At 37.4% G+C, this 20,964-nt stretch overlaps 1 protein-coding gene across 4 annotated transcripts in view; it reads left to right on the top strand.

Moving 5' to 3' along the window:
• LOC131066473 (ankyrin repeat domain-containing protein 2A) overlaps positions 1–18,779 on the top strand; it is a 104,920-nt gene extending 86,141 nt beyond the window's left edge. For 3 of the 4 annotated variants that reach the window (XM_058001238.2, XM_058001235.2, XM_058001237.2), the window contains one exon: positions 18,563–18,779. In XM_058001238.2, the coding sequence (XP_057857221.1) occupies positions 18,563–18,659 (97 nt within the window). In that variant the 3' untranslated portion in view covers positions 18,660–18,779. The remainder of the gene's footprint in view (positions 1–18,562) is intronic. The other variant, XM_058001236.2, reaches the window with a different exon arrangement.
• The last annotated feature ends 2,185 nt before the right edge of the window (positions 18,780–20,964 follow it).

Below are 20,964 nucleotides of genomic sequence, written 5' to 3'. Positions count from 1 at the left end.
TTGGAAAACTGATTTTTTTTTACAGCAAGCTGAAGAGGAGGAAAAACTTGAAGAAGACTGATTGAAGGGGTGAGAAAAGCTGATTGCAAGCGTGATAGGAGCTAGAAGAAGCAAGAAGAAGAGGAAGAAGAAGATTCTTCTACATTTTGGAGAGATTTTTCAAGCACAAGGTAGGGTTTTTCAACTTTTTCTTGTTTTTTTTCTGTTTTATTTTCTGATTTTCATTGTTCTATGTCATTTTTGGATTTTTTTTCCCTATTCATCTCATGACTCAAAATGAGATTTGATGTTGAATCTTGAGGGCAAAATGATCCTCAAGATTCAACATCAAATCTCATTTTGAGATGATTAAAAATATATTGTTAAACTAGGCTGATTTTATTTTTATTTTTATTTTGTGAAATGCAGTGTCAATTTCACAATGAGCTCCCAAGGCATGAGTGAAGATGACATGGAAATCCATTCTCATAGTGAGAATGATTTAGAATATGAACCTGAAAATGAGGGGGGTGACCATGGGGCTGATCCTGGAGCCCAATCTAGTTCTATGGCAAGGGCACCAGCTAGTATAGGTTGCCCTTCAGAGTTGTTGGCACCATATGCTAGGGGTCATTTTGATCCTAAGTCTCCTCTAAAATAGTTTGCTTCACGAATATCAGTACAAGGCACATCACATTCAAGTGGGGGAACAAGGAAGTGGAAGTGCAATATTTGTGACACAGAATGGTTCGGTAGCATTAGTAGGGTGAATGCACACTTTCTGTTTTGGAGAGGAAAAGGCGTGAAACATTGTAAGTTTTTGGAGGAAGCCAAAAATATACAGTACAGAATTGAGTTTAATAGGCTTTGGGGGGTTCCAGATGACACAAATATTTCAATGCCTACTACTTTGTCTGCTAGGGCAGCACTTCAGGGCAACCAGAATGTGCCACATACTTCTCATGCTTCGTAGACGGGAGGAATGATGTTTGTATCTCCATCCACTTCCACTTTTACTGCTGCCAGGGCTGGGAAACGTAGGTTGCAGACACCACAGAGCAACCCCATTGCTGATATGTTTAATGTGTAGCTGAGAGATGAGATAGATGAATCCATTGGCAAGTTCTTCTTTGCCAATGGCATTCCATTTCATGTTACACTGTTTCCTTATTATAGGGAGATGATGGCTATGGTGGCCAAGGGAGGACCATCTTATGTGCCACCAGGGGAGACGAAAATGAGGACCTCGATCTTGGATAAATGCTATTCCAAGATCAATATTTTGATGGAGAAGATGAAGGCATGTTGGGTGGCATCGGAGTGCAGTATAGTTATGGATGGGTGGACAGACATTAGCCATCGTCCACTCATCAACGTCATGGTCACATGTGCAGAGGGCCCATACTTCCTTAGAGCAGTTGATTGTACAGGGCATCATAAAGATGTTGATTTCCAGTTTTAGGTCCTCAGGGAGGCTATTTAGGAGGTTGGGCCACAAAATGTGGTCCAAGTAGTGACAGATGCAGCCCATGTGTGTAGAGCAGCAGGGAGATTCATTGAGGCAGTTTATAGACACATTTGGTGGACCCCATGTTGTGTGCATGCCATGAACAATGCACTTAAGGACATGGGGAAGATAGACTGGATTAGAGGAGTGGTCACCGATGCGAGAGATGTGTAGATGTTTATCTGCAACCACCACACTTCACATGCACTCTTTAGGACCTTCGCGAAGGAGTTCTTGAAACCAGTTGAGACTAGATATGCATCCTATTTCATTCTCTTGGAGAGAATGATTGAGTTGCAAGAGGCATTGCAACTCATGGTTATGACTAATGAGTGGAATAGGTGGGCTAAGGCAAGACAGAGCAGGGGAGAAGGGTGAAGGAGATAGTGAAGAGTGATGTGTTTTGGACTGATGCGAAATACATTGTCTCTATCATTTCTCCAGTATTCCAGGTGATCAGATATGGGGATGGGGATGCACCTAACCTTGGAGAGGTGTATGAGTGCATTGACTCTATGCTTGACCAGATGAGGGCTGCTGTGCGAGTGAAGGACCCCTCTTTAGCATTCTACAATGAGCAAATCTAGCCTATCATTTAGCGTAGATGGGACAAGTTGAACACTCCTTTGCATATGGCTGCCTTTGCCTTGAATCCTAAGTGGTAGAAGGCTAGATCGGGTAGATTGACACCGATTCAGGATGACGAGGTGAAGGCGGGTTTCTTTAGGTGCATAGAGAAGATGTTTGATTCCAGAGATGCCGACACAATGCGCACTGAGTGGGGAAGATTTGCCACTCTTAGAGGTTATTCAGATGTGGCAAAGATGGATATAAACAACATGGCACAGGAGGACCCACTTTTATGGTGGAATTGTCATGGCCCGAAATCTTTGACCACCACTCTAGCCATCCGTATGCTATCCCAGGTTTCTAGTTCTTCAGCTGCTGAGAGGAACTGGTCTACATATAGCTTCATCCACTCTCTTAAGAGGAACGGACTTACCTCTAAGAGAGCAGAGTAGCTTGTGGCTGTACACAGTGCTTTGCGTCTCATGGACCGCAAGACACTTGTGTACAAGGAGAGTCTAGCGGCACGATGGGATGTAGAGCCAGAGGAGCCTTCACAGATTGATGAGGATGATCCTACCACTTCAGATGCATGGCTAGTTGGTGTGAGCTTAAGGGACCTTGATCTTCAGGAGTCCAGTAGTTCCAGTGAGGAGAAGGAGTTCGCAGATGATTAGAGGCCTCCATTAGCTACATTTTGAGTTTTGTCATTTTGTATTTGACTCTAGTCTCTTTTGTTATGCTATTGCTACACGTATTTGTATTTGACTACTCATTGTAATGATGAATCATGTAATCATCTTTATTATTATAGACTTTGCAATGGCATCATATTCGTATTTTTTGTTTTCCTTTTTCGATATTCATATGATAGAAATGAGAAATCTCCAATTTGACAATTTCATTTGTCAAATTTTATTTACTTTTAGCAATTAGTATTACTAATCTAAGTAATCTTGGTATTTCCTATAGTTTCATTTGAAATCTAATTCTTATACTGTTATACATCTTTTCAAAACTAGTTTTTCAAGTACTATATGTATATGTATAAATATATGAGCACCACCACCCTGCCAACCCCCCGCCGCCGTCCCCAAATTTAGACCCTTGGTCCCCTCGTCCCGGACACGCGTCCCTGCGTCCCCCCGTCCGCAACGCCCGTGGAACACTGGATAATAGGATCTTAGGGCCCCATATCTCTATAATACAAAATACATTGCTAATCAAGTGTAACAAATTCTTCTATTGATCCTTTATTTTCTAAGTTACCGATTTGGGCATGGGAATCGGGTACAGAATCGGCAAAAGAAAAATTTCCTTGGGTACGGGTACGGGTACGTTCGTACACACACACACACAAAGACATATATACACATATATTATATATATGTTCAAACATCAAAATTAAAAAATATAAACTGTATCAGTGTAGAACCATAAGAAGAGTGATACTCATAAATCCATAATAGCCAATAAATAGAATATTTTGAAAGCTCATTCATAATTTGCGAAATTGAAAATACTCGAGTCTCAAAATGTCATTACACAATGCAAATTCAAATTATAATTGATTTTGATATTCATTTTCTTCAGCAGAAGCATCAAGGTCAATCACAATCAATTGGATTGCCATTACTGCTGGTTGTGCCAAGTGTAGAAGCTGGTTCAATTTCATTTTTCAAACATTTGACAAAATGCCAAATCATTAACAACATTGTTAACGTATAGATAGCTTCGGTAAGATAAATGATTGAATGAGAGATAAATGAAGTCTCTCATTCAATCATTTATCATATCGATTATTAAAATGAATAAACTCAAGCATTCAATTGATAAACATTCCCTTTATATTAACTATTCATTATCATAGTATCCAAATTTGATAATCTATTCATATTCACCGATTGACAAATCGAGTTAACTCTTGCAAATAAGACTTAACGATTATCGGTTAGACTATTGTTTGATATATAGATTAGTCTATGTTCACACCGATTATATCGGGTGTTAAGGATACACCGTTTGGCATACACCGATTATATCGGGTGTAAAAGATAATGTTAATATAACCATGCACCCCCGATAATCATATCGGGTGTTAATATAACCATGCACCACCGATAATTATCGGGTATTTTAATATGCACCGGTTGGTAAATAAAATGCCATGCACCATTATCGTGAGGGGGCACGATCAAGTGATGTCTTGATCGGCCATGTCCAAAAGACATGGCCGGTCAAGGCATCGCTTGACTGTACCCAGCCCACTATATATACCAAATGAAATGTGTGAGAATGGACATTGAAATTTATAAATGCTCCTCCTCTCCTATCACATAAAAGAAGACAAGCAAATTTATATAATAATTCAGTAATAGAGAAAACAAAATAATAAGATAGAATATAACTTGCATATTGGATGTAAATTGAATATCATTTACATGGTATCAGAGCTATAGTTAAATCAAACTTGAGGTTGTTCAATTTTACATAAAATTCAAATCAAGTATATATTCAACATCACAATCCTATCAATGGCTGGTGCTATCAGATTTGAAGACAGACTCGCAGGGGGTGATGACTTCTCCGCATGGAAATTCAGAATTCAAATGATTCTAAAAGATAACAAAGTTGAATCATTTGTAAAGACTGAAACTAAAGAACCTAAGACTAAACCTGACCAAGCAATTTGGAGAGAAGGAAATGATAAGGCTATCAAAATAATAGTTGATGGGGTAAGGAACAATATCATGCCCATTATAAAGAAACACGAAACAACCTTCAACATGTTCAAAGCACTTGAAGACGCTTTTGAGATATCCAATGCTTGTAGAACCTTGGCTCTAAAAAGAGAGATAAATCATATAACCATGATAAAAAGAGAATCAGTCAATGCCTACTTCATGCGAATATCTACCTTATGGGATGAACTGGCAACCCTTGGATATGAGATCCAAAGCAAAGAATTAACCCTCATTGCTCTAGATGGGTTGCCTAGCATTTGGGAAACATTCGTCCAAGGCATCAGTGTAAGGGACAACTTTAATAAATTCGATAGGCTAAACGCTGACTGTCTCCAAGAGGAATCAAGGCAAAATAAGAAAGGGATCAAACAGAAGAATATAGATGAAGACCTACAAGTTTTAAATACGAACTCAAACAAGAAAGGCAAGCAGAGGCAATTCAGGAAGAGAAAAGGTCGTCACAGCAAGAACTCCTTCAAGATGGATCTCTCTCAAATTCAATGTTACAGATGTGACAAATTTGGGCACTATGTTGCCAAATGTCCAGAAAGAGCTAAACAAGCCACATTTGCCAAAACAGGAAAATCAAAAAGGGAAGAGGACTTCGAAAAGTATGTACTCTATTCATCATTCACAAATCAAGCATCAAACAAAGTGAACTCCTGGGTGATCGACAGTGGCTCATCCAGACACATCATAGGATTCAGAGAAGTACTAGACTCCATGAAAGAGGAGAATGATGAAGAGGTAACCATATCGGAGATGACTCTACACACCCTGTCAAAGGAGTTGGAAACTACACCATCAAACTAAAGTCAAGTCTATCATTACAACTTAGAGGAGTGCTATATGTTCCAGGCATTAAGAGGAATCTTGTCTCAATATCAGTACTGGAGGACAATGGATACAGAGTGACTTTCATGGACAACAAAGTGTTGGCTTGGCCAAAGAACTCATCCATCAAGAAAGCTAAAACAATTGGTCAAAGACAAGGCTACTTATATGAGTTATGCACATAGCTCAACTTAGCCCTAATTCATGAAACTACAGATGCCAATGAAATTTGGCATAGAAGACTAGGCCACCTAAATTTTAGAGCTTTATCATCAATGGGACACCTTGTCACAGGTCTACCTAAGCTAAAGCAATATCATTCAGGGGCATGCACTGGATGTGCCCTAGGTAAAAATACTAAGGGTGCTTTTCAGAGTAGTACTAGGAAAACAAGTAAAATTTTAGAGTTAGTTCATTCTGATGTATGTGGACCTATGTCTGTAAATTCATTGGGGGGATTTCTGTATTATGTAATATTTGTTGATGACTACTCTAGGAAAACCTGGATCTACTTTCTGAAATGTAAAGAATCAGAAGAGATCCTTAATAGGTTTAAAGAATTCAAATCACTAACAGAGAACTACTCAGGAAACAAAATTAAAACCCTAAGAACTGATAATGGGGGGGAATACACATCAGAATTATTTAAAGAGTTTTGTAAAAATTCAGGGATTAAGAGGGAGTTAACAATACCTTACAACCCTCAACAAAATGGGATAGAAGAAAGAAAAAAATAGGATAATCGTTGAAGCTGCCAAAGCTATGATTCTTGATCAGAATCTAAATATCAATCTTTGGGCAGAAGCAACTAGCACTGCTGTATATATTCAAAACAGATGTCCTCACTTTCATCTTGAAAATAAGACCCTTGAGGAAGTCTACTAAATCAAATTGGATATAAGCCACCTTAGGATTTTTGGATGCCCTGTCTATATTCATGTACCTAAGGAGAAAAGATTAAAATTAGAGCCTTCTGGAAAAAGGGGAATCTTTGTAGGATATAGTGAAACCTCCAAAGCCTATAGGATATATATACCTGGTCAAAAGAATATTGAACTAAGTAGGGATGTGATCTTTGAAGAAAACTTAGCCTTCAAAAGAGCCCAAAGCTCTCTAGATCCTGAAGTCTATATCCCCACCCCTAGCTTAGATAGAGATCCTACTCTTGAGCTTTAGAGGGAGAATCCTGAGGAAACTATGAGTGAAACTCAAAGTCCACCTAGAGAAAACCTCAAGAAAAGACCACTATGGGCCACCAAAACTGTAGAAGAAGCTCAAAAGTTTGTTGCTCCCTTAGGAACCTTCAGAGAAAGCAAAAGGCCTAATAAATTCACTAGCTATGTTGCCCTTATGAATGACCTCTCTAAAGCTGAACCAAACAATGTATCAGATGCACTTGAACATCAAGTATGGAAGGATGCCATGTCTGAAGAGTAAAATTCCATTATGAAAAGTGATGTTTGGGAGATTGTTCCTAGGCCAACCAAGAAATCTGTGGTTTCATCTAAATGGCTGTTCAAAATCAAACATGCTGCAGATGGCAGTATTGAAAAACACAAGGCCAGATTTGTAGCCAAAGGCTTCTCACAAAGCCAGGGAATAGATTATGAAGAAACCTTTGCACCTGTTGCCAGGTATACATCAGTAAGAGCTGTATTAGGTATTGCAGCAGCAAAAGGATGGAAGGTACACCAAATGGACGTTAAGACAACTTTTCTAAATGGTGAGATCTCAGAAGAAGTCTACCTAGAGCAACCTGAAGGTTTTGAAATTCACGATGCAGAGTCTCATGTGTGTAGATTCAAGAAAGCTCTCTATGGGCTCAAACAGGCTCCCAGGGCCTGGTATGAAAGAATTGACACCTATCTCTCAGGACTAGGCTTCTCCAAAAATGATGCAGATCCTAATCTCTACTACAAAAGAAATAAAGGTGATATGCTAATATTGATTTTATATGTTGATGACTTATTAATCACAGGAAATGATCACCTTATAGATCAATGCAAGAATGATCTATCCAAAGAATTTGATATGAAGGACTTAGGACTCCTTCATTACTTCCTAGGATTGGAAGTATGGCAGAATTCTGACAACATTATACTAAACCAAGGAAAGTAAACCTTGGATATTTTGAAGAGATTCAGAATGCTAAATTGTAGACCCATGACCTCTCCTATGGAAACCAACTTACATAAACTTAAAGAAGCAGTAGCAGAGTCACAACCCACTGATCCTCCTCAATACAGACAGATGATTGGGTCCCTGATGTACTTGGTAAATACAAGACCAGATATCTGTTATGTAGTTAATGCTCTAAGTCAGTTTATGTGTGAACCGAAGGAGATACACTTGGTTGCAGTGAAACACATATGAGAAGGTTGATATAGACCTACATGGATTTACAGATTCAGATTGGGCTGGAAGTGTGACAGACAGGAAAAACACTTCAGGGTGTTGCTTCAGTCTAGGTTCAGCCATGATATCTTGGATCAGCAGGAAACAGTCTTTGGTAGCTCAAAGCTCCACCGAGGCAGAATACATTGCAGCTTCTATGGCTGCCCGAGAGGCAGTATGGCTAAGGAAGTTGCTTGTGGAACCTATGAAACCCATTGTTATACACTGTGATAACCGGAGCTGCATAAAACTTTCAGTAAACCCAGTGTTTCATGACAGATCCAAGCATATTGAGATTCCATACCACTATGTGCGAGATATGGTAGATAGGAATGCAATCCAACTGGAATATGTTTGTACAGGATATCAAACTGCAGATATTCTGACCAAACCTCTTTCCAGAGTGAAGGTTGATCACTTCAGAAAAGGTTTAGGTATGATAGAAAGGTAATTTGCTTTGTAATCTATGTTTGCATACCTATAAGATATTTAATGTGTAAACCTCTTTGTCATGATGGGACAATTTTTGGATTCTATCCCCTGAGTTCATATCTAAGAGGTGACGATCTCTCAAGATAGTGAACACTTGTATGTGGACATTATAAGGTGACGATTTTATAATGTCCAAACCAGTTATCATTTTGGATCTCTGGTGGATCATGGATGAAGCCATGATTGTGTTATGGTAAAACATTCATATGAAGTGTTAGTGCACCTACCATAACTTGGATAAAGGTGAGAATTGAATATTTTCTCATATGATTATCCTTAAGTATTACGTGATTAGGTAATATTGGTATCACGTGCTGAGGTGATATCCTGTCATCACAAGACTAATGTGATAGACATTTTGTATCACGTGGTTAGGTGATACTTCATATCTCGTGAGTAGATGATATGATCCCCTAGAAAATTAAAATATGTAAATGAATGCTAACCATCAGTTGAATTGTGATGCTTGATACACTACTCTTATTTATCTTACCTAGCTAAGAGGGAGCGTTAATGTATAGATAGCTTCGGTAAGATAAATGATTGAATGAGAGATAAATGAAGTCTCTCAGTCAATCATTTATCATATCGATTATTAAAATTAATAAAATCAAGCATTCAATTGATAAACATTCGCTTTATATTAACTATTCATTATCATAGTATCCAAATTTGATAATCTATTCATATTCACCGATTGACAAATCGAGTTAACTCTTGCAAATAAGACTTAACGATTATCGGTTAGACTATCGTTTGATATTGAGATTAGTCTATGTTCACACCGATTATATCGAGTGTTAAGGATACACCGTTTGGCATACACTGATTATATCGGGTGCAAAAGATAATGTTAATATAACCATGCACCACCGATAATTATCAGGTGTTTTAATATGCACCGGTTGGTAAATAAAATGCCATGCACCATTATCGTGAGGGGGCACGATCAAGTGATGTCTTGATCGGCCATGTCCAAAAGACATGGCCGGTCAAGGCATCGCTTGACCATACCCAGCCCACTATATATACCAAATGAAATGTGTGAGAATGGACATTGAAATTTATAAATGCTCCTCCTCTCCTGTCACATAAAAGAAGACAATCAGATTTATATAATAATTCAGTAATAGAGAAAACAAAATAATAAGATAGAATATAACTTGCATATTGAATGTAAATTAAATATCATTTACAAACATAAGGAAAGTGATTTCACAAAACATAAGAAAACTGCTGCTACATATGCATAATGTAAATCAACTGAAGTCAATCTCAGTAATGCTGATATAAAGTTTACTAACCCCGTGTTCATAGGGATAGCTCACAAATGCAACTGAAATGATAATTAATTGCTTGCTTGCTGGCATATTCTGATAAAAAATACTGTCACAAAGTTATGAGAGTGAAATTGACGTTTTAATTTATGAAATTAAGCTTGGGTATGGCCCTTGGTACTTCCTGGGTGCTTGGGTTCTTCGTGGCCCATAGAGAACCCAGGCACCCAGGAAGAATCCAAGCCGTACCCAAGGTCGTACCCGAACCCGAACTGTACCTATACCAGAACTCGGGCTAAAACAGCAGAATCCGGTATCTTAGTTTGTTACTGAAGAAATGGTTTCACAAAATGATAACATATATTGATAGCATAATCGTTGCATTGTTTGATAATTCCAGTAAGTTTAAGGAACTCTTGATGCAAGAAAATGTTCCATGTAAACAAAAGATTAGGACAGGGATAAGCATTAGTCTCTAATAATACAAACTAAAAAGCTATGTAAAGGTCGAATATCACTTTAAGAGGATTAAACAATCAATTCATATAAAGATGATTAAGAAGGAGTAGATTACTTTTGAGGAAGCATATGCATGGGAGTGTCTAAAATTCTAAATGAAGAAGAGGGTTTCCTTGTCTTATAGTATTGCAAGTGTTATTGTAAAAAGAAGGTTTTTGTTTAAGTAGTTGGTTTTGGTATGGGGTCGTGTACGAGCATAGGATTTTGGTATGCCAGTATGGTGAACTTTTTTTCTTGGTTATGGTACACTTGGGTATGGCTGTATATATATTATATAATGGAGGGGACTGAAAGGGAGATGTGTTGAAACAAGTTAGGGAGTGTTTGGCTAGTAAAACCAATACTCCCTATTATGCTAGAAAGACCATTTAATGTCGTATTTCTTGAAGCCTTCAAATTTGAAAGACAGAATAACACTTAAAAGTTGGGATTGAATTTTATTCCCTAGGAATCATGTATATAAATTTGTTTTAATTAATTCCTTGATTACAATGCCTGTTTTTTTTTCTAGAGTTTAAGTAACCTTTCCCACCTTCAAACACTCTCGAGTAGTTGACTCACATATGAGGTGATCTTGAGGGCAACGATATTGTTGATCTTTGTAACATATGGAAGATTCAAACTCACACCAACCCTAAGCTATACAGAATCTGAAAATGTGTTGTGTGCAACATGTGGTTCCAGCTAGAAAATACTGAAGCGCATCACACTTAACTGGTGTAAGGATCGGAGGGGGTAGTGGAGGATTTGGGTTTGTTTTAATTGGATAGGATGCTAATGAGTTGATTCCACATATGCCTTCATGACCATCTGTGTTTCAAACCATTGAATACCCATTCCTGCCTCAACATTTTCCCTTTGAATTTCTTACAATCCAATAAGCAAGGCCATTTTCTGAACCATAACCAACTATCAATGCAACATGGTCTAGTGAACTTGTGCATGGACCAGTGAAGATGCCCTGTTAAATGGGCAATAAAAAAATATCCTGCCCTACTACATAGAAAGAAAAGTAATTTATCCCTCACTATAAAAGATTTAAGCCACCCTATTATGACCTTTATTTTTTGTATCCGGGAGCTTTTGGGAGTGCCCAAGAGCAGGCAGGGAGCATCCTTGCCACGCCGAGTTCCTTGTGGTTAGGCTCACAGCCTACAGGGAACCCGGGGTGGTAGAAATGTTCCTTGCTAACCCCCAAACTCAGCCTAGTTGCATATGGAAACAGGAATGCAAACCAGTTCAGAAGAACCCATTAACTTAGGTTTTTGTTGCTGCAAAATTATGTGCTGTAGATGGACTGCCACTTAATACCGAAGATTGTTTTGTCTTACCAAATTAGAACTGTATCACCCAAGAGCTTTCACTGTTCTATGAACTGGTGGTATAAGGGCAAAATTTAATTTTTTAATCAAGGGCAAGTGGGGAATATGGTCAGGCCTTGAATGTGTTGTTAGACATATGCTTTACACGTGATTTGAACTTGGGTCGCTGTTTTTGTGAATGGACCTTTTTAAACCATTACACTGATTCTTTGGACACAAAGACAGTTTTATTGTGGAAAGTTAATCAATCAATCAAATTGTGTGTTTCCAGCAGTTTGTGATTCTTGTTAAATTTAATGATCAGATTATATAGATAGAAAATTCACACAAAATACATAGAGTATACCCTGGGAAAACCTTCCTCTTGAAGGTGAAAAAACCCAGCAAAGAAGTTCCTTATTATTTTATTGATATACAAGATGTTTTTACAATGAATTTGATTCACCCCTTGAAGCTAGTATCAACTCAGTTCAACATACAATCTAGAGGAAGTAAATTTGATCTGCAATAAGAACAATCTACTCGCTGTCTATGATGCCACTGCTGTGTGTCTCGGAGATCTGCAGAAGATAGAGATATCACAACACAGGGAAGACCACGATTTGTATGCTGAAGATAATAGATTATTTTCTGAGCAAAGAATACGATCTGCTTAATGGATAATAACAACGCTGAAGGTGATGGAGTGAATGAATCTATATATCAAACACGTTTTGTCAACCAACACGACTTATATCACAAGTCGCCTTCTTATTAATCAACACATCCTTTTGTTAAGGCTTGATTATATTTAATTTAACACGTCTTTATCAGACCGATTCAATCCCAAAAGACACTTCTTAATTAACACGTTTTATTCATCATTTGTTAACAAGATCAGTTCAATACAAAGTCGGCATATTAGTGAATATAAGCAAATCGGTATAACTAAATTGTCCAAGGCCAATTAGGCCAGTTAGACAATTTAGTCGGCTTTGAAGGATACCGATCAACCAAAGAAACGGGACTCGGCGTCAGACTCGGTTGGACTCGGGAAAGTGAAAAACTCAAGAATTTTAGAGATTTTTAAAGATTTAAAACTTGTTTCAGACACGCTTTATTGAATACACCTTAAAGACACAAAAACATCATCAAACTCCGCTCATTTGATTACATACACAAGTATACATCAATCACATAAGCATAAACGCAAATTGTAGCTGAAGAAAATAACAAACATAGATATATAAATATTGTCAAATGTATACAATATTACAAAACTCATGGAATAAAAAATCCATGTCATCATATGATCATCATCAAATGTTTCATACAAATATCAAAGGTAAATAGTAAATACTAAATACAACTACAAGTGTACAAGCTTATGGCTCAGAGGGCCGTGCACCATCTCGCCCTGGCCCCCTGCGAAGGCGTTTAAAGTAGGTCCTGGATGATTCAGCAGCCATAGTCACTCCCCATGACACCATGCCATGCTCACCAACATCAGGAACAGCTGTGTCATGCTCGCCAACATCAGGAACAGCTGTGTCACTCTGAGTCTCAGTATTTCCTGTCTTTGCTCGTGCTCTCTGCTCCTCCTCTGCCATGGCTACAACCTCAGCCTCTATATCTACCTGGTCAATCCAATCAATGTCATCATCACTAAATACAGCTGTAGGAGTCCCAGGAGCTATCTGATTCTCATTGGCCCACTCTGCTTCAAGATCAACCTCATCTAGAATGATAGGAGACATGTCAACTACTGCATTCTTTCTCATTCTCAGGCGAAGGTTGTAGTGAACAAAGATGAGATCATTCATCTTCTCCACAGATAATCTATTGCGCCTCTTGGAGTGTATGTGCTCAAACATACTCCAATTGCACTCACAACCTGATGCGCTGCATGGTTGGCTCGAGATGCGAATGGCCAACTTCTGAATATTTGGTGTCTCTGGGCCAAAAGAGTTCCACCAATGATCTGAGTTTGAAATGAGAAAAAAAAAAAAATCAGTCTCACTAATGAACTCATTTAACAAGTTACAATATAGTATTGAATAAAACTAAAATTAAGCCTTACAATTTATTTTTACTTGGCATCATGGTTGTCCTACCGTCTTTGGCGATAGGACGAGAGAAGGTCTCCCCTTGTGCATCTGAGAACATCTGTAGCTCTCGAAAAAGGTCTATCTGAGAAGTACCAGCAGGTTCCATCTTCTCCATGATTGCATATAGTCCATTAAGGACCTCCACATCAGCCTTGAAAGAAGGGATAAAACGGAATGCCGGATTCAGATAATAGGCTGCCGCATGGATGGGCCCATGAAGCTGATGATGCCATCTCCTATCAATGATCTCCCAAATGGGACCATACTTGCTCTCATCTGCTCCATAGACGAATCTGATGGCCTCCTTCGCCCTATCCATGCCCTCATATATATAGCCCATTGCGGGCTTATCTCCATCCGCAACTCGCAACAAAACCACCAAGGGCTTAACAAACTGCAAAATTGAAAATATTGTGTAATTTAGAAAAATGAGCAAATAAGAGAATACATATAATAAGTTATAAAACATGAAGTTAAATTGTAGAATTTATAAAAAAATTACCTTCACTATCTCATCACAAGGGACCCAAAAGCCTTGCTCATAAAAAATGTAGTTTGCCATATCTATCCCCGCAGGGGTGGTAGCATAGGATGAGGAAGACCACTCCTCACCAACAATCATACGTCTCAAGGCAAACTTAGACCTAAGCATGGACTGCAATGTGAGGAAGTTTGTGGCAAATCTTGTGATTCCTGGACGATGCAACTCCTTTTGCTTTGTGTATTGTCTCATAAGAGCCAACACCCATGAATGATTATATACAAATTTGCAGACATTTCTTGTCCTTTCTACACATTTCTTGACCCATGGGATTTTTCCAATATCCTCCAACATGAGGTCAATGCAATGAGCAACACATGGAGTCCAAACTATAGATGGGTGCCTCTCCATCAATAGTCTACCTGCAGCAACATAATTTGTTGCATTGTAAATTGTAATTAATGGAGGTACAAAGTACAAACTACAAGATAGTAATTAATTTGCAAACAAAATTAGTTTGTAATCAAAAGTTTACCCGCAGCATCATAATTTGCTGCATTGTCGGTCACCACCTGTACCACGTTCTCCTCACCCACATCTTCAATCACCTCCTCTAGCTGCTCACATAGGTAGGTGGCATTCTTGCAATGGGCGGAGGCATCAATGGACTTGATGAAAATGGTGCCCCCTGAAATAAAAAAATAAAGCTAGGTCAATGATTAATCAATAAACCATTAGATAAAAAATAAAAAATTAAAGACTATATGAAACTAAAATTAATCAATCACCTGCGGAAGAAACAAGAAAATTAAGGAGAGTTCTATTTCTCCTATCCATCCAACCATCAGTCATGATGGTGCAACCTTTAGTGCTCCATATGTGGCGTTGTTCATGTAAATCCTTTTTCACATCATCCACTATTTGAGACAAAATGGGTCCCCTCAAATCACTCTCACTAGGGGCTTTGAACCCTGCCCCGCATATGGTAATGGCATCAACCATTTGTTGCCAATAAGGAAACCTGTCGCAAAGAAACTCAACGAGATAAGTTAAGTATAAAAATTCAATGAGATAAGTTAAGTATAAAAATTAAAACAATCAAAGTTATCAAACTTAAAAGTTAGTAAAACATTCACCTGGCTACAAATAATGAATACAGCTGTAGCTCCAAAACCTGCCAACTGCCATTTTAGTAGCATCATGGACCTCCTTGTTCCAACCCATGCCCTCAAGCGACGGTTGGGACCCAAGAGTAGTGCGAGGCACAAAGAAGGAATCCAACCTAGATTTACGAATCCTAGGTCCAACGGTAACATTCCCACTACAGCTACTAGTGGTAGGAGCATAAGAAGTGGTGGTGGCACTGCCACTTATAGAAGCAGAAGCAGAAACGGAAGCACCAACAGTATCAAACTGAGTGGGACGATATGGAGGTAAGGAAGAAGGGCCTCCAACACAACCTAACTATGTCCCTCTTCCTAAAACTGTCTCTCTCCCAATGGCCGCTCGATCCTCCTTTTGTTTCTTTTTTCTTTCAATCTCCTCAACCATTGGATAACAATCACGTACGGCCTCAGGGACTGCTTTTAGGCATGGTTCGGCATCATGTCCACACACACCAGCAATATGGTATTTCAGCCTATATATACCTCCATGGAATATTGTTTTGCAAAATATACATTTTGTTTGCCCCTTTCCTTGCCCTGGAAAATCCTCATGATATTTCCAAGTAGGGTCCTTTCTCATGGGGGGTCTAGAAGCTGAAGTAGACATTTTAGGATAGTTTTGTGAAACTTGAAGTTGAGGCAAATAATAAAGTGAAGTTTGCTGCAATAAAACATTACAAATACAAAATAAAATTAATACATACATTCAAAAAAACTAAAGTAGGGTTTGTAAATTTTTTTTTTTAAATTGTAGGGTTTGTCAAACCCTACTTTTAAAAAAAAAAAATTTACAAACCCTACATACAACCCTACATAGTACAACTACATACTACATGCTACATACAAATTACAAACATACAAAAGATCTTGCATAAAAGAAAATGTAAAACTTTCAAAATAAATGAATAGAAAATGGAATTTTTGCATACAAGAAACAAAATAATGTTCAAAAAAACAATCTTACCTCTTGAAATGAGCTGCAAACTCTTCCTATCCAACTCTTGATGCACCAAATCGAAACACAATGCTGCTCCAATGTGACAAATTGAAGAAAACTTGAGCTTCCTCCTTGCTGGTTTTTCTTCTATGCACCCTTGTTTTTCTTCCCAACTCACTTTACTCTTCCTTTTTTGCAAGTGAATGAAATGAAAGTCACTTTTAGGGCTAGAAGACAATTAACATAAAAAAACGGATTTAAAAAAACTTTGCAAACTAATTTTTTTTTGTGTTTTAAAGTATGCCCACGCTGGCCGAGTCCAGGGCTCGGGACTCGCCGAGTTTGGCGAGTTTGGGCCAAACTCGCCAACTCGGCGAGTCTGGCGAGTTTACTCGCCAGACTCGAACGAGTCCGCCCCTGGGACTCGGCAGGCCTGACTCGGACTCGGACTCGCTGAGTCTGGGCGAATCCCGTTTCTCTGCGATCAACGCTATTACATTAACAATTCTGATTTTCCAGAATTCTAATTTCTCATTTGGTTCATATTACCTGGCTCCTTGCCTAATTTGAATAAACAAAAGCTTGCTAAATTGTTGGTTAAGCTTTGAGATGCCAGAATAATTTAACATAAGTAATTGACAAATTGTCAGGACTTTAATTCAGGCTCAGGTTGTTGGCCTATTAACTTACTGACACTTTGGCATATCTTGCCATAGATCTCCTTAATAGTGAAGCATAGTACAAAATGCAGAGGCTATGAAATCACACCCTCAAATTTGCAAACCATTGAAAACAAAAGCCATTTGTCAATTCAATGACTGGTTAAAGTTGTATCGCCATAGATTTTGGATTTGCCTTCCAGAATAAATCTCTCATCAACATTTTAGTCCACTTAAAACAAAGACAGGAAAGATACAGACTAAGCATCAGAAAAGGATGACAAGCAAGCTGAAGGCTTTAGCTTCCACCTTGAACAAGAGATGTTTCTTTTGTACATTGTACAGTCCATGAAGGATATTAAATCTCCAATATATAAGGAAATGCTTACGGCTCTGGAAAAATTCACTGGAAGGCTACGATTCCTATGTTGTTCTCACATGAAACATGCCAAATATTCAAGAATGTAAGCTGAAGCTCAATGTAATAATATTTGAGCAGGGAGAATATGCAATAGATACTAGTAAGGGGCAACATTGCGACTCCTAACTGTTTCTAGACCTTGCACCTCACTGCTCAGCATGTTCTTTCCTTGAAGCATCTTAGTGTCTTTAAACTTTAAAGCTTCCGAAGACATTTAATCAACAAATTGTCAAATTTATGTTGGAGCACAATGAAATAATTAAACCACAGCTGCAAGATTGTCTCTGCAAATGCAAAAATTCAAATAAACTTAAGAAATTAGACATCTCAACTCAGCAGCGAATCTCACACCAAAAAGTGTGTTGCCATGACCCAGTTCACTTATTCAACCGCTGGCTTTAGCTTTGACACAAGTGGGGACCAGAACCCTCCTTCATCACCACCAGAAACTATTATTTCACTAGCACAAACTACCAGGGGAGAGATATGTAAGTATTGCTGCAGAAGATGAAGGCATGCACCTTAATGTCTGTTTGCAAAGCCTGCACCAAAGAGGTCAAGACAAGTTCAGTGGTTTAATGTTTCAAAATTGAGATGATAGAATCCGCTTTATTTTTCTAAAAGTTTACCACTCGGACTTATCTTAGACTAACCACTCGGACTTATCTTAGACTAGTCTGTTTATATTAAAGAATTTTGTATTTTTTTACATTTTGCTGTATATCTTAAGGATATAGCTACATTAGATGTCTGGTCTTTACATACTTAGAGCACATTTACTCATGAGCTCTAGCACATTTTTGAACACTATAAAGTCATAACCATGCTGATTCACACTTTAGCAATTTGTATTTTAATTTTGTAATTAATATATTACTTTATAGGTTTATTCTGTGATGAAAAATGCTGTCCAATTGTTCTTTGTTGGTGCACCTGAAACTACAAAGTTTTACATTCATATTTTATTATTTATTTCTTGTGAACAAATAATAGAAGCCTGCAGATAATCCTTATGGGGTTGGGGACGGGACAGTAGAGGCATGATAGAGAAAATTTGTTATTATAATCATGGAATAATATTACCAGTAAAGTCATGAAAGTAAAAAGTAAACAATTTTTTTATACCATTTATTGATTATTTTACATAAAATTTTTGTTGTAAATTTTAATCGACAGAACTTTATTGAACTCTGAAGGGAACACACCAGTTGATGTTGCCAAGCTCAATAAACAGATGCAAATATTGAATTTGTTGGAAAAGTATGCAATTTGAACCTAGATTGTACATATCTTGAGGTAAATACGATGTTAACATTGATTAATATTGTAACATGATCCTTTTGTGGTTTTCATTAATGTAAAGTCGTTGCAATAAGCGGCAAACATTATTTTTGGTCTGACTCTGGAAAACATGTTTGCATTCTAATTTAGTAGCAAGGAGGTTTTATAGTCTCGGTTTTTATGAGTTTTTCTTTTGAACCAGGAAAAACACATGATTTAGAAAGGTGTAGATGTTCTATTTTATTTGTTTGATAATCCATTAAAGTGGATAGATAGTTTGTATAGATTTGAGTAGGATAGCATTTTTTTTTTTTTAATTTCTAAAATTGGACACTTCTTATACTTCTTATGTATGGTTGTTACTTAGACTTGCTGTTTTATGTTTCAATTTTGTTTTATGCCTAATGCTTATTCCTAGAAAGTTTGTGATGTCTCATTTTTATTGCATCATCCTAGTGTTATTTTTTTGAGTATCTTCCCTTTTATGAAAATTTCTAGGCTCTTCGTCTACATGAGACAAGCCTTTTTCATATCTGATTTAACTAAGCCTTTTCCTCCGTGCCCAGTTAATCAACTCACCATTTCAGGGTAATTGTGGTATTCAATCTTTGATGTTATGTTGCCTCTATTAATTGACTCCTTTTCATAGTGTCTTTGTTAATCAACATATCATACCATGATATCTTTGTCTAGGAGGAGCACACTATTAATAAATAAAGTTTTGTAGTATGCTAATCATGCATGTTCGTGTTTAGTTCTAGATTTATCTTCTTCCTCTATTATCCTTTCAAGCATCTTGCATAAGTATTTGTGCTTGGAAGACAGGATTTAAGATACAACAAAGTCCCTTTTCAGCTCTTGGTTCATATTATTAGACTCACACTCTCATTTTTTTAGCTAGATTGTAGGGACAAATAGTGCTACACTCAGAGAAATATAAATTATGCAATCACAGTGATTGGCTGTCTCACACAAATATTTAGTTATTAGTATTTCCTCAATTATTTCCCTTTGTTTTCTATTACTATTCCTATTCATATGGTATTTGGATTATGTCTATGTTACAAGCTTTAATCATGCTTTCTTCCTACGTTCCTGTCTACTTATAGTGTAGATATAGATCCCTTTCATATCTGATATCTTGTGGTTACTTCCAGCATTGCATTTTCAAACACTCTAAAATGGAGGCCATTTGTTTGGCTGATGGTTTGGCCAAGCATGCCTCTTATAACCAAGATTATAAGGAATGGGCTGTGGAAGAAGTCCATCACCTCAATATCGGGGCCAGAGCAAGCCACCTGTCTATCATGAGAAAACAGATTGATCAGGCTTGTTATTCATGTAGAGCTGCTGTCCTTAACATGAGGTGCACCATAATTATGGTTCTCCCTTTTCATAATTTCTTCATCCACGTTGCTTCCTTTTGTCTTTTCCCACAATGGCAGCCTATTTTCTGAAAATCTCATATATTTCCTTTCTTATCAGACTATATTCTCTCTCTTGTTTGTCAAAAGGTTATTGCATTTATTATCTTCCGTAGTTCCTTAACCATCAAAATCTTGAAGGCTGATACTGTGATTCTGTGACTCTGGCATCACACATCATTTGGGAAGCCTTGGGCACTGATTGCCTGTCGCTCTTGCGTGCTTCTCTTCTACCTTCTTACACCTCCCCCCCCACATCTCTTGTCATCTCCATTTCCCTCTAATGTTCTCTCTGCATTCGCTTCTTTTGTCTCTACCAGTGTGTATGGTGGCTCTTGTGTTCTCCTTCATCTTTAGAGTATTTATACTGATAGCAGCAGTACTACTATACACCAAATTTAACTGTATTTTCTAAATTACTGAAGATACTAAAAATATTCCTCCTAATTATCATTAAATAATTGTTAATTATCATTTATCAAATACCATTAATCATTTATTCATTTATCACATCATTCATAATAATCATTTAATAATTCCCACTTTATCCATTTAATTAAATAATATTTTTTTATTTAATTAAATATGAACTAATTATCCACTGATTATTTTTATTTCCATTTCTTAAGTCTTCTGTTGAAAACATATTCTTCATTTTTAAATTTACTCTTACAAGCTAACTCTTTTCCATTTTAGAAATCTCTAAATTGAAAGTTGATGTGCATAATTATCCATCCAATAAGATTGTTTTTTCATCATTTCTATTAATATCACATCATATACAAATTCATTCTATCAAAATCAATCCTCAAATCAAGATCAAAGTGTTATGTTGTTGATATTCACATTCACATTCCAAACAAGGCAAATCAA

The sequence above is a fragment of the Cryptomeria japonica genome, chromosome 11 (genome assembly GCF_030272615.1).
Source record: "Cryptomeria japonica chromosome 11, Sugi_1.0, whole genome shotgun sequence".
Classification (NCBI taxonomy): domain Eukaryota; kingdom Viridiplantae; phylum Streptophyta; class Pinopsida; order Cupressales; family Cupressaceae; genus Cryptomeria; species Cryptomeria japonica.
The sequence above is the reverse complement of the archived record's forward strand: the minus strand, read 5'-3'. Positions and strand labels throughout refer to the sequence as shown.